At 37.6% G+C, this 14,834-nt stretch overlaps 2 protein-coding genes across 4 annotated transcripts in view; one reads left to right on the forward strand and one right to left on the reverse strand.

The window, feature by feature from the left end:
• Positions 1-893: 893 nt before the first annotated feature.
• On the reverse strand, positions 894-11,472 carry GTPBP6 (GTP binding protein 6 (putative)). The gene is made up of 10 exons (XM_063305030.1): positions 11,032-11,472; positions 9,413-9,550; positions 8,891-8,961; positions 7,167-7,297; positions 6,638-6,708; positions 5,505-5,663; positions 4,416-4,624; positions 3,140-3,288; positions 2,051-2,203; positions 894-1,395 (listed from the first exon to the last, which is right to left on the reverse strand). Exons 1-10 carry the CDS (start codon positions 11,387-11,389, stop codon positions 1,257-1,259), a joined length of 1,578 nt encoding a protein of 525 aa, XP_063161100.1. The 5' UTR covers positions 11,390-11,472; the 3' UTR covers positions 894-1,256.
• Positions 11,473-11,709: 237 nt separating this feature from the next.
• LOC134498767 (cohesin subunit SA-2-like) overlaps positions 11,710-14,834 on the forward strand; it is a 60,416-nt gene continuing 57,291 nt past the window's right edge. For all 3 annotated transcript variants that reach the window (XM_063305033.1, XM_063305035.1, XM_063305034.1), the window contains exon 1: positions 11,710-11,828. The gene's annotated coding sequence lies outside the window, so the exon portion shown is untranslated. The remainder of the gene's footprint in view (positions 11,829-14,834) is intronic.

Consider the following 14,834-nt stretch of genomic DNA (forward strand, 5'->3'; position numbering starts at 1 on the left):
TATATGCATTAACAGTGTTCTCAAAAAATAAAGAATGGAACTTAACTCTTTTATGTGAAGTTTTGAATTTGAAATAATTTTTAAAGTAAATTGTGATCTCCCAGGGAACTCCTAGTGACCTCTTGTGAAACTGTAGGGTTCCATGGAACCCTGGTCGAGAAACCCTGCTCCAGGTGAAGATAGTTTGCATGGGCTTCCCATCATTTTATCTCCACATTTTATCTCACAATATGGTGAGAGAGAACAGACTGAGAATGTTTGGCTGGACCAAAGTCACCCAATAAAGTTTCCATGGCTGAGGGAGTAGCCTAGAACCTGGTTCTCCCCAGTAATAGCTCAGCACTGCCCTGAGAATTATGTCTGAAAGAACAAGGAAGCAGAACAAGATTTAATTCTCTGCTGGAGAGAGGAAAATGTTTTGTGATGGCTGAGGTTGATGGGGTTGTGTCACAACTCTTTCACAAGTGATGGATTAGAAAGGGGAAGTGGACTGTGAACAGGACCCTGCCTGCCACTTTCCTGATCTACCATCCTGAATAACTGTTTGCAGTGACGTTTGCTCTGAGAATCTTCTAGAGCAATACCTTTAGCAGGGGAGTCAGCAACCAATTCTGTAGCCCACAGATAGAATGAAGCTAATGGGTAGCAGGATGTATTGAGATCTCCAACCTACATGGATAAGCATACAGCATATTATCCTAGCTATTCCCATTTGAGCTGTGTTATTCTGGGTTGGATTGCTTATTCTGTTTCACCCTCTCTCTGGCTACAGATTTTTTTAGTTGTAAGAATCTGCAACTCATGTGAAGCAATCACATATTATTCCAACAATTTAAGAGACTCCAAATGACACAATATAATATCAACACCCATCCCATACTCAAAACTTGAAATTAGCAGAATGCCAACAGAGCTTTATGTACTCCTATAAGTATATTCTCTAGCATTAAGCATACCTCAGTCTCTCCTCAATATAATTGTCACACATGGGTAACCCATTTCCCCCACCAAAATCTTAAAACTGTCCTGGCACATCTTTCATCTCACTGTCATCTCTAACACTCTGTTGAAAAACTGAGAGCCTTGTATCAGCAGTAACATTTTCATATAAACATCTATGTGTTAAATTTTAAGTCCACTGGAGTCACTGTTAGTCTATGGAGTCTCATCACTGTGGCTGGAGCTCTGATGAACTTCTTGTCTCTTAAAAATTTGCTGGAGGACCTTTCTCCCAGAGGCAAAGCAGGTTCTTGCTTTCAAGACAAACAACTAGATTGAGGAAATAGACGTTTGTATTTCCACAAGGCAGCGTCGCTTATGATGACCTTTACTTTAGCTGTATTATCCTCAGGAACAACAACAACTTCTTGTACTACTGCTTCTTTGTAGAGCCAACTGCAACGATATAACACAGTTCTTGTCTTGTTACTAGAGAAAGAATGTTATCAATCATAGTATCCCAAGTACCATGGTTTCAAGGATTAGAAAAGTATCCCAAGCTTGCATGCTTTCTCTTCCCTTCGTAAACTCAAATCCTCTAAAGCAGGATTGCAATCTTGCAATTTTGATTTCAGATGATGGTTTGGAGGACTTTTTGAAATGGGGTTTGTGACTTATAAATACATATGCTTTGTCTAAAATATACAAAGATGTGGGAAAGAGTGGCTGCTACAAATTGGGTATAACAAACAAAGGGGAACTCCTCATTGTTTTCCCCATTCTCATTTAAACACAGTAGTTCACAAGCACAGCACAATCAACAAGCTCTTCTCTGCAGCTTACTCTATAATATATGTAGCTTTGTTTTTAGCTATTGGCAGGGCAGCACTTGTGTAAACGCACAGCCAATAAATTGACAGAGGGAAAATATACGTTTACATATTCAATGAGCTTACCAAGAAAAAAAAAAGCTGGATCAGCAAGTAATATTGAACTTGTCTAAAGATGAAATACAGTAAAAGTAACTGAAAGCAAACTGTTTCTGAAAAGTAGGGTTTTGATACTAATTTGCCTGATTTTCAGCCACTATTTGTGTGCAGTTGTCACTGACCTGAGTTGAGGTCCAGATAAATTGATTTTAATTGTCAGAATTTTTTTCCCAGTTCCTTTCAAAATTCTTGTCTCAATTTCCTCTTTCAGCTCTTTTAAACCATGTCCAAGGAGAGCTGAAGTGGTTATAGCGTTTTGTTCTTTAGGTTGATACCTAGCAGCAAACACAAATCAGAGACAGACCTTGGCACAGAAGGCAATTGAGAAATATCTATGTAGCAACAGACTCTTGCATAACTATAGAAAGCTAGCTTGTTTCTATAACACACACATTTTATAGCACTCTGGATTTCATATTTTTCTTTTGTTCTAAGTAAGAAACATTTATTTTCTGATGAGTTTTTATCATGTCACGTTAATATCATATTGCAGGAAAATGATCTAGTGTTATATACTAAGGGAATTTTTTTTGGAAGATAATTTAAAAGTACCGGAGAGGATCAGAAGGGTAGAAGAATCCATGTATATGTTCATTTGGAGTCTTTGCTTCTTCCCCCTGCTCACCTCTACATAATCTGTACCATTACACCAACTGCCATCTGGAGGGATGGCGGAAGACAGATAACAGTTCCCTCAGAAACCTGCTCAGCTGGTTTCTTCCATTCCAGACCCATCCCAGATCGTTACCACTTCCTGCCCTTTGGATAGAATCCTAGTTTATTTATTTTAAATAAGTCTTAAATGCACCATGTAACCTGATGCTCTTTCCCTGTAAGGAGATGCAGCTGACATAAATTTAACTAACTAACTAAATACCACCAACTAAATCTGGCAAAATAGTACACCTAGCTATCAGCACCACTTAAGCTTCCACAGACTGTGTCAATTCCAAAAGCACCTTCAGGCTAAAAAATTTATCTTCAGAAACTGTAATTTTATCCAATTATAAATGAAACACTGATCAGATTAGTTAAATTTCTGCTCTGTACTTCAATGAAAATAATTTTGGGACACGAGTTAAGACATTTTGTTTCTTCAATGATAAGCTTGTAGTAATTCAACTGAAATACTTATAGGTTTAATTTGTTGTGAACTGAGATAGCCAAAACATAAACTACAATAGCATTTTGAAAGTTAGGTTATCTCTTACCTATCTATTAAATCCACTTTGTTATGTACTTCAATAATTGATTCAAGTAGATGATTGGGAAGATTAAGATTCTTGAGAACTGATAATACAGTTTTCTTCTGGAGGCTGGTTTCTGGATGGCTAATGTCCCTCACATGGACAATTAAATCCTAAGAGCAAATACATACATGTATAATTACTCAGTTATTTGATGGGAAGAAAAGAAAGCTAGATTTTCTGCAGACATTACTATACAAGGTACAAAACTAAAACTGAACAATATTGGAGGACTGTTAGATGGGTGGTATTTAGCATGTTTCTTGAATACTGCAAAAAATACCATAAAGTAAAAAGGAATTGCATGGTAAAAACCAAATGTTAACCTCAATTTCTGTCCCAAACTCACACAATTGATGCCAATGAATGAATCCAACATTATTCAAAAGATGTTGTGTTGACAGGATTCTTACATAAGCCTATTTCCATAACAGTCTAATTAAGGCCAAAATTAGGAAGTTGTTCAGCATATCTTTCTCTTTTGTAATATACAAACAATCCTTACACAGTTGTTATTTGCATTAGACTAACTAGTAAGGTGTAGTTCAAAGTCAGTTCAAGATGGCATCATAACAGCGTTCTACCAAACAATAAAAGTCTATGCTTGAAGTGGAGGATGATGATGAGGATGATGATGATTCAGCCCCAATGAGTCCACTGCAGGATGAAGGCCTGTTCACTGAAAGTTATAGACCATAATCTACCAGACTGCTCCAGTGCAGGTTGTAGATAGATGTTTTTCAACTTCGCCATCTAGAGCTGAGGGACAGTGATTGGCCCAAAGTCACCAAGCTGGCTTCTGTGACTACGGTAGGACTAGAACCTGGATCTTCTCTCTCCTAGTCAGCATCTTAACCACTACATCATGCCGACTCTCAGGAAGTCAGACATTAGCTACAAAAATGTGTCGTTTCAACTGATAGAAAGCAATCCTAGCTTTTCCTATAGGTGGTTGAATGAAAGACTCTGAATTCTTTGAAAGCAAGCACACATTATAGAACAATTGGTATAGCTGCATGAGTCAGAAGTGTAGTTTAAACTAAAGATGCTTACTATCTTTCAAAAGCCACATTCAACTCTGCCGAATGATGTTTTGCTACTGTTTTTTTAAATTATATATTGGTTTTCTTTCCATGTTTTATATTTCCATCTTAAATTAGAAAATGACCTGTTATTCTTTTTTGAATGGTAAGGAAATGAATGAATGAACAAATAAACAAAGGACTGCTGTGGTACTTACTGAGCAAGCTACATCTTCTAATGTAGCTGAAAATGATTCAACAAGATTGTGGGGCAACTGAGAGAGAAATCCAATAGTATCAACATATAGAACAGTCAACCGAGATGGCAGGTGTCCAGCGTGAGCTGTAATGTCCAATGTGGCAAAAAGCTGATCTCGAGGCTGTAACTTTGCATGCCCGGTGAGAGCCTTGATTAGAGTGGTCTTCCCTAACAGAAATAAAGACAGAAATAATATAAATCGAACAATTTTGGCTTCATGTAGTCTTTTTTAAAAAAAGAGATAAATAATGACAATAATAGACAATCATTACTGAATGCATATATATATTACGTAACTGTCTCTAGTTTCAAGACAGATGTTATGTACTTTAAATTGGGAAATTCCTTCCCAATTACAACCTTGTTTTTCCAGTTTGCTTCCAGGTGGAAAGGATGGGAAAAGCTATAAGTAACTAAAATTTAGAATATTTTATTTTTCCTAAAAATGCAAAATTATGCATGCAAATTTTCCAATTAACAAAACCCCCAGTGAATATCTAAACTCATTTTTAAGAATGATCAAAGTTGTACTAAGAAATTCACACTAAGCTTTGCTTCTAGCAGCATTCAAACTTAAAAATGATTGAATTTTTAGTATCAATTTCCCCAGCAGGTTTCAAAGGGTTTTTGAGGTATGCAGAAAGTGATTCAACAAATGGGGAGAGACAGTGAGCCATTTTTTGCCTTTGTATTTGTATTCAGCTCTCCATACCACATGAAGTTTTTCAAAAGGACATCATTTGCAGGGCTGAAAATCCCTGATACAAACTATATGGACATTTACATTTTGGTCTATATCATCATCTGACTATTTCAACCAGGCATAACTTCTGTTTAGAACTTTGTGAATTTCTACCAACGTAGAATGGAAAAATAATTTATTGAAACACTGAATTCTATATGGAAGACATATTTCTAACAAATAAGAGCATAATTTTGCATTTTTAGGAAAAATAAATACACACACATCTTACTTTCCACAAATTCAAATATTCTGTACAAAAGCATTTAACATGTTTACATGAATTTCCAGCACAATGGTTCTTACCACAATTAGTATAGCCCATTACGGAAATAATAGGAAACTCGCATCTCTTCCGTTGTTTTCTGAGTAAACTCCTATTTTTTTTAAGCTTCTGTAGAGCCTTTCGAATTTTAACTTCTTTTTCTTTTAAGAGACGAAGCTGAATTTCCATGAAGGTTTCACCTGTCAAAAACATAAAGCAAGAGAATATTATGATTACTGCATTTTTATTTTTATGCATACTATATACGGTATAAAAATAAAAATGCAGTAATCATAATATTTGATGCCAATACTTTGGTGCCATCAGTAGCCTGTAATATTTACATTAACCATAGGACAGTAAATAAGCATACGATGAAACATAATGTTGATTTGCAGCAATTCTGACTACAATGAAAATAAATACTGGGACCAATCTCAAAAATTATATAGTATTTTAAAAACTTTAAAGTTTTCATTGAAATTCTATCTTATACAGTAACTTAAACTTTGATAATTATTAAAATTGAATGTATACTATGGAAATCAAGAATTTTAGAAGGAATCAAGAACGCAAAAGCTGATACAACACAATACCATAGAAGATGTGTATTCCTTAAGCATATAAAATGAATAAAAGCTAATTATGCCTTCATCAACATATCATAGCTACAGTGATCTCTAAACTTTAACCCATTTACACTAATACATTTTTATAAGCAACGATCTATGGAAAGAGCAAGAGATCTTTTTCTGTTCCTACTTGGAGTTCTCCCTGGAGCCACAGAACCAGATCCAAACAAATATTTTTAATATAGATATGCCCAACATTATAAGAAGAGTTCCATAAAAATACATTGTCCTGTACATGGAAGTGACTTAGTTCTGAATTGGTTTTTTAGGACCACGCATATTGATGGCCAAATACTACAAGACTATCCCAACCAGCAAGATTCTGCCTCATCTGTTAGATTTGATTTTAACAAGAATGTTTGCTATTGCATAGAGAAAAAAAGCATGACAATTAAACACAAGGTCAAATACTTTGTAAACAGATACAATTATCATTTCGATATAAAGTGAAAGATCTCTTTTATGGGAAAAGTATTTTGTGACTGTTTTGATTCTGGGTACATCAGTTATTGGGATATTCTTTTCCAACTTATTCACACTACCTGACCCCATAATGTATCTTGAGCCACCTCTCTGCTGGTCTAACTGAGTAACTTCATTTCTTACATTGGTCCTGGGAAAAGAGAGAAAGAAAGTATTATGTCTTTTTGAATGGATCTACTGATCTACTGAAGGTAACTCTATAACAGCCCTGACTCAGCTGATATACTAATTAAGCTCAACTACTTTCAACAAATGTATACCTTCAGATTTTTAGCTACGCCTAAAGATTTTGCTGCCCAAATGCGGATACATCAGGGCCTTGTTGCTATTAGGGTTCTGCAAAATCCCTCTCTCTCTCACACACATACATCTTCAAACAGAAAGTCATGGAATGAAACAAAATATTATTAAGTGGAATTATAATAATCAGGTTTTCATGTTTGATCTAAACTTCCTTATGTGAAACATTGTACAAATGTATAAACATATCATCTAAGACAAGTAGGCCACGTATTATTATTTTAATTATTACCTGATAGTATATTTTCCATCTTATTGACATAACATTACTTTTGCTACTTTATGTACCTTAGAAGTGGGAGTTCAGCCAAAGCTATCTGGAGTTTTGCCTCCTTTGTTTGAGCATTGCATCGGAAAATATGAAGGACAATTGTGTATCTGTCAAAAACCTTCACGCCCCAGGCCTTTTCAAGTTCTTTCTATAAAAATATAAAATAAATGGAAGTTTTTAATACTGTCTGCAAATTTACTTGCCCTCAAGCCTCTCTCTAGCCTATAATGAATAAATGCCAAAGTGCATCCTGTGGGGATAATTCATTGCATGTCATCATGGAGTGTTACATTGCAGAGGAAGAACTCTGCTCACAAAGAAACATCTGGGGTACCGGTGATCCTTTTTCATAAGTGCAACATTAGATGGTGAAAAGTTAAAAAGTAACAGATAAAATTAAAATGTGCCAAACTAGATCAAATAGCTATAGATAAAAAGTTAAATAAAATACTTATTCATTTACATATATGAATATGTCTCCTCCTATTCTAGACAGCTGATAATAAAACATGTCACAACAGAGCATAACACCTTAAAACATATTAAATAAATACAAATACATAATGTAACTCTGAGATAGATAAAATGATATCTCCCTGATACAGCTTCTTCTATTATATTGCTCTCTCCAACCTGAAGTGCCACTGGAAAACTGTGGTTTTAGTAGTTTTCCAAAGTGGTATAACAGGGAAGAGGCCATCTGAACTTTGTGGGGCAGACTATTTCAGAGAAAGCGTTGCTATTGAGAAGGTCTGTTTTCAAGTCTTCCAGAAGGTAAGTGATGGAGGACTTTAATTAGCCTGGCATCTGAAGGAAGATGAACTATGCCAAGCAGAGTCTTTCCAGGAAATCCCTGACTTGTCTTGCACACAGCTTCTTCCTTCAGATGAAGGAAGGAAATATGGTGGAGCAAGATGCAAGAGGATCAGCCACTTTTGACTTGATAATAACAACAGAAAGCTGCAGGAACTTTTCCCTTGGTTGAATTAAAGTGCTATAGTATTTGAGTTGGCAGAAAACTATACCAGCATGAAATCTGCTGTCTCCATTGCCAATCTCAACTGAAGGTGCAAAACACCTGAACCAAAACCTCCAAGCAACCAAGGCCCCTGAGCTCAAGTAAGCCTCCTTAATAGCTTGCTTAGACATTTGCAGAAGTTGGCTTGCAAGTTATCTGAAATCAGCATTTATATTTTTAAGAGGGAACTAGGAAGTAGCCAACCACAAAAACTGACTAGTGCTGACCTCCACTTTATTATTCTGCTTGTCTCACTATAAGCAGAAAATCTGCTCACCTAGCAGTTCGAAAACATGCAAATGTGAGTAGATCAATAGGTACTGCTTCGGCGGGAAGGTAACGGCGTTCCGAGTCGTCATGCTGGCCACATGACCCGGAAGTGTCTATGACAACGCCGGCTCCAAGGCTTAGAAACGGAGATGAGCACCGCCCCCTAGAGTCGGACACGACTGGACTTTACGTCAAGGGAAACCTTTACCTTTACCTCAGGGGGCGGAACCCTAATTCTTTATTGGGCTCAATGGTGTTTAGTCATAAGTAAATGTCCATAGGGTTATAGTCTTATACTCACATGAAGCTAATGTATAAAGCCAGAATTAAATCTGGACCACTGATGTCAATGCATCTCATTACTGGAAACATGCATACTCTACAGTTTGCACATAAAAAAAATTCCAAAGGGTTGAACTAAAGGAATGGAGATTCAAAGTAAAATGTACTTACTTTAGTTACAGGAGAGAGTACTTCTACATTTACAAAGACAGATGATACAAGAGGCAATCTTTTAATCCTTTCTAAAAGAAAATGATTAAGATGGTTATTTTTGCATCAGTAAGATCTAATTGTTGATTTTAGAAGTGAAATAATATTGGAACACTACAGTTATTCACTCAGGACCATGCTTCAAATACTAATGAATCAAATCTCTGATAGCTTATATACTCAAGCAAGTTATAGCACCACTTCTGTTAAAAAAAAATTAAGACGTACAATATGCACTATTATATTTCTAATTTATCTGAAAACTGCAAGTAAAAGACTTCTAAAATATGGCAATCTATTTCATTGCAAACAAGGATTTGGTCTAGGTTTCATACTAATAGAAATATTCATTGTAAAATCATATCATAGGATACTATAGGATCTTAACTATAAAATGAAGTATTATAGGTAATCATACATTAAAGGAAAAATAGGGTTTTTTGGCCTTAGAATCTTGCATTAAGTTTTGGGCTTCATTCTTACCAGTTAGAAGTTGAAAATTTCCTTTGTGAAAGATAAATTTCTTGTCAGGAATTTGTATAGGCAGAATGATTTTATCGATCACTGTCCAGTTTTGAAGGGTGTTTATTAGAGTAACAGCTTCAGCTAGCTGCAGTTCGGCTATAATATTGGGAAAAAATGGAATTGTAACTGTAATCATACAATATGTATTTCTAACATTTGCTTATCTATAAACAACTACATAAAAAAATGGATGTAATGATACTTTGGAAAATTCATTTATTTGAAATTAAGGGTAAAGTGTTACAGCAAGATAGAATTTCATTAGCAGGCTTTCCATATATCAATAGCACAGCCATCAGTAAAGTGTCAATGCATTCAAGTCTGAATATTTCAAATGATAAAACATACAATATGGATCAAACAGTGGCTCTTAATCTTCCTTTATGAGCACTATGACAGCAGTAAAGGTTGAGAACCACCATATAAACCAGTTTGGCAATGTGGCACTTGCAGGCAGCATATGATTCCTCAAGGTGATGTCTACGGTACCCCAAAATTCAATTTTTTAATTTTAAAAAATTAAATGGCTGAAATCACACATCACCAACTTTCATGAGATTTTGATGTTCCTGTTTAAAATCTTATAAGGTTAAGCAAAAAAATCCAAAATCTTGCAAAATGTGATGATCTCTTAGGATTTCCCCCCCCCCCTTTAAATGTATATTTGGGTATCAACTCTACTGACCACCTGTAATAATCTTAAAAAATAAATAATATTGTTTTGAAATGACAATACTGTATTTACTTTTGGCCTGCCATTTTTAGAGTGGCTGAGAATGGGTGATCTATGAACACATTTGGGATTATTTGATTAATGTAAAAAAAATTCCTGTTTTGTCTATTCTAAAGAACCTGGGACTAAAAGAGCCATGCTCTTTCCCCAAACAAGACCACCAAACATGATTATTTTTAAGAAGAATTAATTCACAACTGGAGAGTTACGTTAATTAGATTTTAGTTAAATGTTAATATAAATGAAAGTGAAGTTTCCTTTTGTTCCCATGCTATTACTTCCTGGCAGCAGCTCAATATTTAATTTTGAATTCAGAAGCTAAGTGGGGCCTTTGGAAAAGTTAAGCACGTCTGACATCCCTTTTCAGTATTGAGAGGTGAAAGTTTACTAAGGTTACCTACCAGATTTGGGCTGCAAAAATTCGAATGACCACTAGAGGGTCTACTGTCCTCTAAGGATCGCCCGGATTTCTGCATCTCAGATCTCATAGTCCTAGGCTGGGTGTTCCTTCCAACCATCTCATTTTCCAAGCAGACGATACCGAAAACACAGAATGTGGACTGAAACCATTGCAAAAAGCGGAAATATTATGCATGCAACTTTGGGAAAAAAACTAATTCTGAGAAAAGCTGCAGTTTTTATTAACTTAGCCCTATTATATCACTCTCCCATGTTATAATCGCAGTTTATTAACACGCCTTAATAGCGGGCTGTTGCTTCTGAGAGGTTTTCAGCATTTGCACAGCATCCAAGTGCACCAATCGTGGCTCCTGAATGCAGTAAGACTGTGAGCTGCACCTCGGTTGGCCTCTCTATGCAGTCATTGCGACAATCCTGATCAAACCTGTGGTCAGCTTCGGCTTGTCTGGTCCCCATTTCACAGCCGGGTGTACAATAAACACTCTCTGCGTCTCCTGCGTGATAAGCGGTAACCTCGATTCCTCCAAATGCTTGTCCTCTATGTCCAGGTCGTCGTTGTCTTCGTTCCCCTCCTCGTTGTCATCCGCCCCCCAGGAAGACAACGCACCCGTCCCACTCTTTCCCCGAGTAGGTCCATTGCCAGATGGCAGCTGACGGTAACTGATAGCAGAGTTGTGCCAAAGCCTAACGGGATTACGCCCGAGACAGCTAGCTGGCAGCAGAGGAACCGCCGGGCGTAATTTCTGAACCAAGCGTGGCAATTGCCGCCACCGGGAGCCCATGCCGATCAATATGTGCAACACTCATAACATTCCCCAAGGCACTCCATCTCAGCTTTCAAACAAGACTTGGACGGAACGGAAGTCGCTTCTTCGTTGACCCCACCAAGTAGTGCACCGCGCCTAGAAACCCCTCCCCTCGCCGCCATTCTTTCCCTCCCGGCGAAGGAAGCAGCCCCCCAATGGGCGGGGTTTGAAGAAAGCCTCTCCCTTCTAGGTAACGACGCCTCAGTCTCTCCGGGGCGGCTGTCACATTCCTTTTTCATTGGGTGGGTCGAGGCACGTGACAGGAGAACGACGGGAGGAGGGCGCGCGCTGTGTCTGGCTCTGCACCCGGGATTGATTCAGCGGCAGGAAGGCAGCTGCCCAGACTGACGCCGGGACCGCCTTGCTTTGTTCTGGTCCGAATCGGGTCCTTCTCTGGACCGGCGCAGGCCGCTGGGTAGGGGGCTCGCGCGGGTATCCGGACGCAGGCCTGGGCTTGGAGTGAGGCGGGCCGGTCGTGCGCGGAGCTTAGCTCCCCGTTTGGCTTTCCCGCGGGGTTGTCAATCGGCGCCCCGTGCCCTCCAGCGTCCCTCCCTCGCCGTCTTTTTATGTAGCTATTCCGGCGACCCCCTTTGCACCGGCTTTAACGTAATCTGTAGCCCCTCTTCTCTCTCAGATAATGGTTCCTTTTTTCCTTTCAAGGCTCTTTCTCTTACAAAGTGAAAACTTCCATGGCTGAGGCTTTGTTTAATCAGATCCTTACCTATGGATTTTTGTGCTTCTCGTGCACAAAGTCTAAAGCTGGCGATAGCGTCTTTTTGTAATTTGGGAGGTGTTTTTTTTTTTTGCATCCGACTTTATTTTACAGGGCAAGATAGACACCTTCCTTCATGTACATTGCTGCCATGTTTTCTTTTGATTTGCACTCATGATCATGCAAGGTGTCTCCTTTCTTGCATTGTATGCACTATATATTGTGCAGCTTTGCACCCAGTTTAGGCTTTTATTTTCATGGACATGTTACAGAGTTTTATGCGTTCTATTGCATCATAACAAAAGAAGTAATGTTCTAAACTTCAGAGGAAGAGAGGTGTGGAAAGCTTCCTGTCTGTCAGATTACAGAATGGTATATTCTGTACAGTATACTCTTCCGTAAACTCTCAGAACAGAGGGATACAGATATATATTTATATCATGCCTCCACATACAGAGTTTTCCACATCCCCTCCATCTTGGAAGGGGTGAATTACTCTATTTTTACAGTGCATATCCTGTATGGTATAGACTCTATATTTAGATGACTATATGCAGGTTTGACCATCTGGCTACCTGTGTCTTGATGATCCCCAATAAGGATGAAACTGGTAATAAGGTGCCTCCTGATTGTAACAGGTGTTACTGTTTGTAAGTATGTTTCATCAGGGAACAATAATGAGTCAAGAGATTTTCAATAGATGCTTAAGAATGTGAGAGCAGAGGGAAAAAACCTCTAGACTGACATTTTGCAGATGCACATGCAGTTTTCCTTTCTGACAATATATCCAGTGACATCCTGACTGAACCACATGGAAGTACCTTTTAGTCATTGGTGGTATTAGCAGTTGCTATATTGGTCCTCTGTGAATGTTGAGCCCTTTTGAAAATACTTTAAGAATAGTACATTCAAAATTCAGTTATACATGGAATTAACGTATGTTTTCTTTGTCCTGAATATAGTATCAAAATAAATGATAAAATAGGGAGAGAAAAAAAACCTTTGTTCATACCACCCTCTTAATCTTTCTCCCAGAGCTCCAAATGTTGATTCATATGAAAGGTGTTCTGACTCTTATATGATAATTGTATCCTGCATATTGCTCAAATTGATGTGAGATGGGATGGGATATAATGTTCTGAATATGACTTTGCCATAGATTTGTAAAACAGCTTTATACAGCTCATGTTTTAGGTTTAGTCCTTTTTCTAATAATATTTAGCATGAATTTCCTTTTTATTCCCCAGAACATGCCAAATAATTTAGATAGTTTATTCTTTGACTTTATTTTATTAGCAGAGTGTACCTCAGTTTTTTATTTTTCCACATCTTTTGTTAACTTGGCCAAAACTTGCGCTGTTTTTTTTCACTTGGACAAGACTTCCATTGTTACAGGAAGCTGTTTTTCCTTTTATAGTTTCATTGATTGTGTCTGTTAACCCCACTGGAAGGCTCTCATACCTATTGGTGCCCTTCCCAAAAAGTATGGTACCTTCTAGCTGAGTATCTATTGTTGTTTTAAATAAATTGAAAGATTTCCTTAAAAGATTTGAATCTCTTGAATCTACATTGCAAGATTGTTTTAGTAATGCTATTGTGTTTTGAAAACCATTGTTAAATGTGACTGGATGGAACTTTTAGGACCACTTTTTATATCACATTTGATTGAAGTGTCATCATTGTTTCAATGGTCCTTACACTTCATTCCTGAGCAGGGGCATTATCCAGAATAATGCTTAAGACTGCCACCTCTCCAGCTTTTTTTCCCCAACTCTTCAGATTTGCTTACCTAAAATGCTATGTAATATTTACATCCTAATTTTGATTTTATTAATAATAAATTCCCGAGATGGCTTACTCAACAAAATATGGAAACACCAGTATTCTAAAATATCTTAATACTCTAGTTGTTTTGGACTACCTGTTACATAATCCAGATGTTTTGTATTACAGTTGTCCTGATCTCTGACTGATGGCCATAGTGGCTGTAGCTTTGTAGGACATGCTAGTTTGTTCCTGCACAAAAGCAGCCACTAAGCCTTATCTGCCTCAAAAATGACAGTGAGGGAGGACGTAGAAATTTTGAAAGAATAGCATTACAAAAAGTCCTTCCAACCCTCTTAATTACTCTTGGTTCATCTGGGGACTGTGCACACTTGCCAAGATAGCCCTCTGGCCTGAAAACATGTTAGTGAGCACCAGACTAAATAATGGAAGATCTTAGTACAAAGAGGCTTGGGCATCTGCAGGGGCAAATGACGTGTGGTTATGTCATCATTCAAATGCAGTGACTTATGTACTTGTGTCAGATGTTAGGCCACAAGTACATACTGGCAGCATTTGTGTGATCTTGTCATTATGTACATGTCATCATTTTGGTGTTACTGTAATTTGCTGAAGATAACATTGCAGCAAGTTTGTTGCAGTCTGAACATATATTTCCCTAGTCCAGTGTTTTTCAACCTTGGCAACTTGAAGATGTGTGGACTTCAACTCCTAGAATTCTGGGAGTTGAAGTCCACACATCTTCAAGCTTGTCAAGGTTGAGAAACACTGCCCTAGTCATTACATGGGTTGCTCTCACACATCTGAGCAGCTTACTTTCTCATGTTCATGTGTTAAAGTATCCTTGCTGACAATAGTGTATTGTGCTAACTTAGCCAGTATCTTTGCCCACAAGAGTTTATTTTAAAAGAGGACTGTGTTTAT

The sequence above is a fragment of the Candoia aspera genome, chromosome 5, assembly GCF_035149785.1.
Source record: "Candoia aspera isolate rCanAsp1 chromosome 5, rCanAsp1.hap2, whole genome shotgun sequence".
Lineage (NCBI taxonomy): Eukaryota > Metazoa > Chordata > Lepidosauria > Squamata > Boidae > Candoia > Candoia aspera.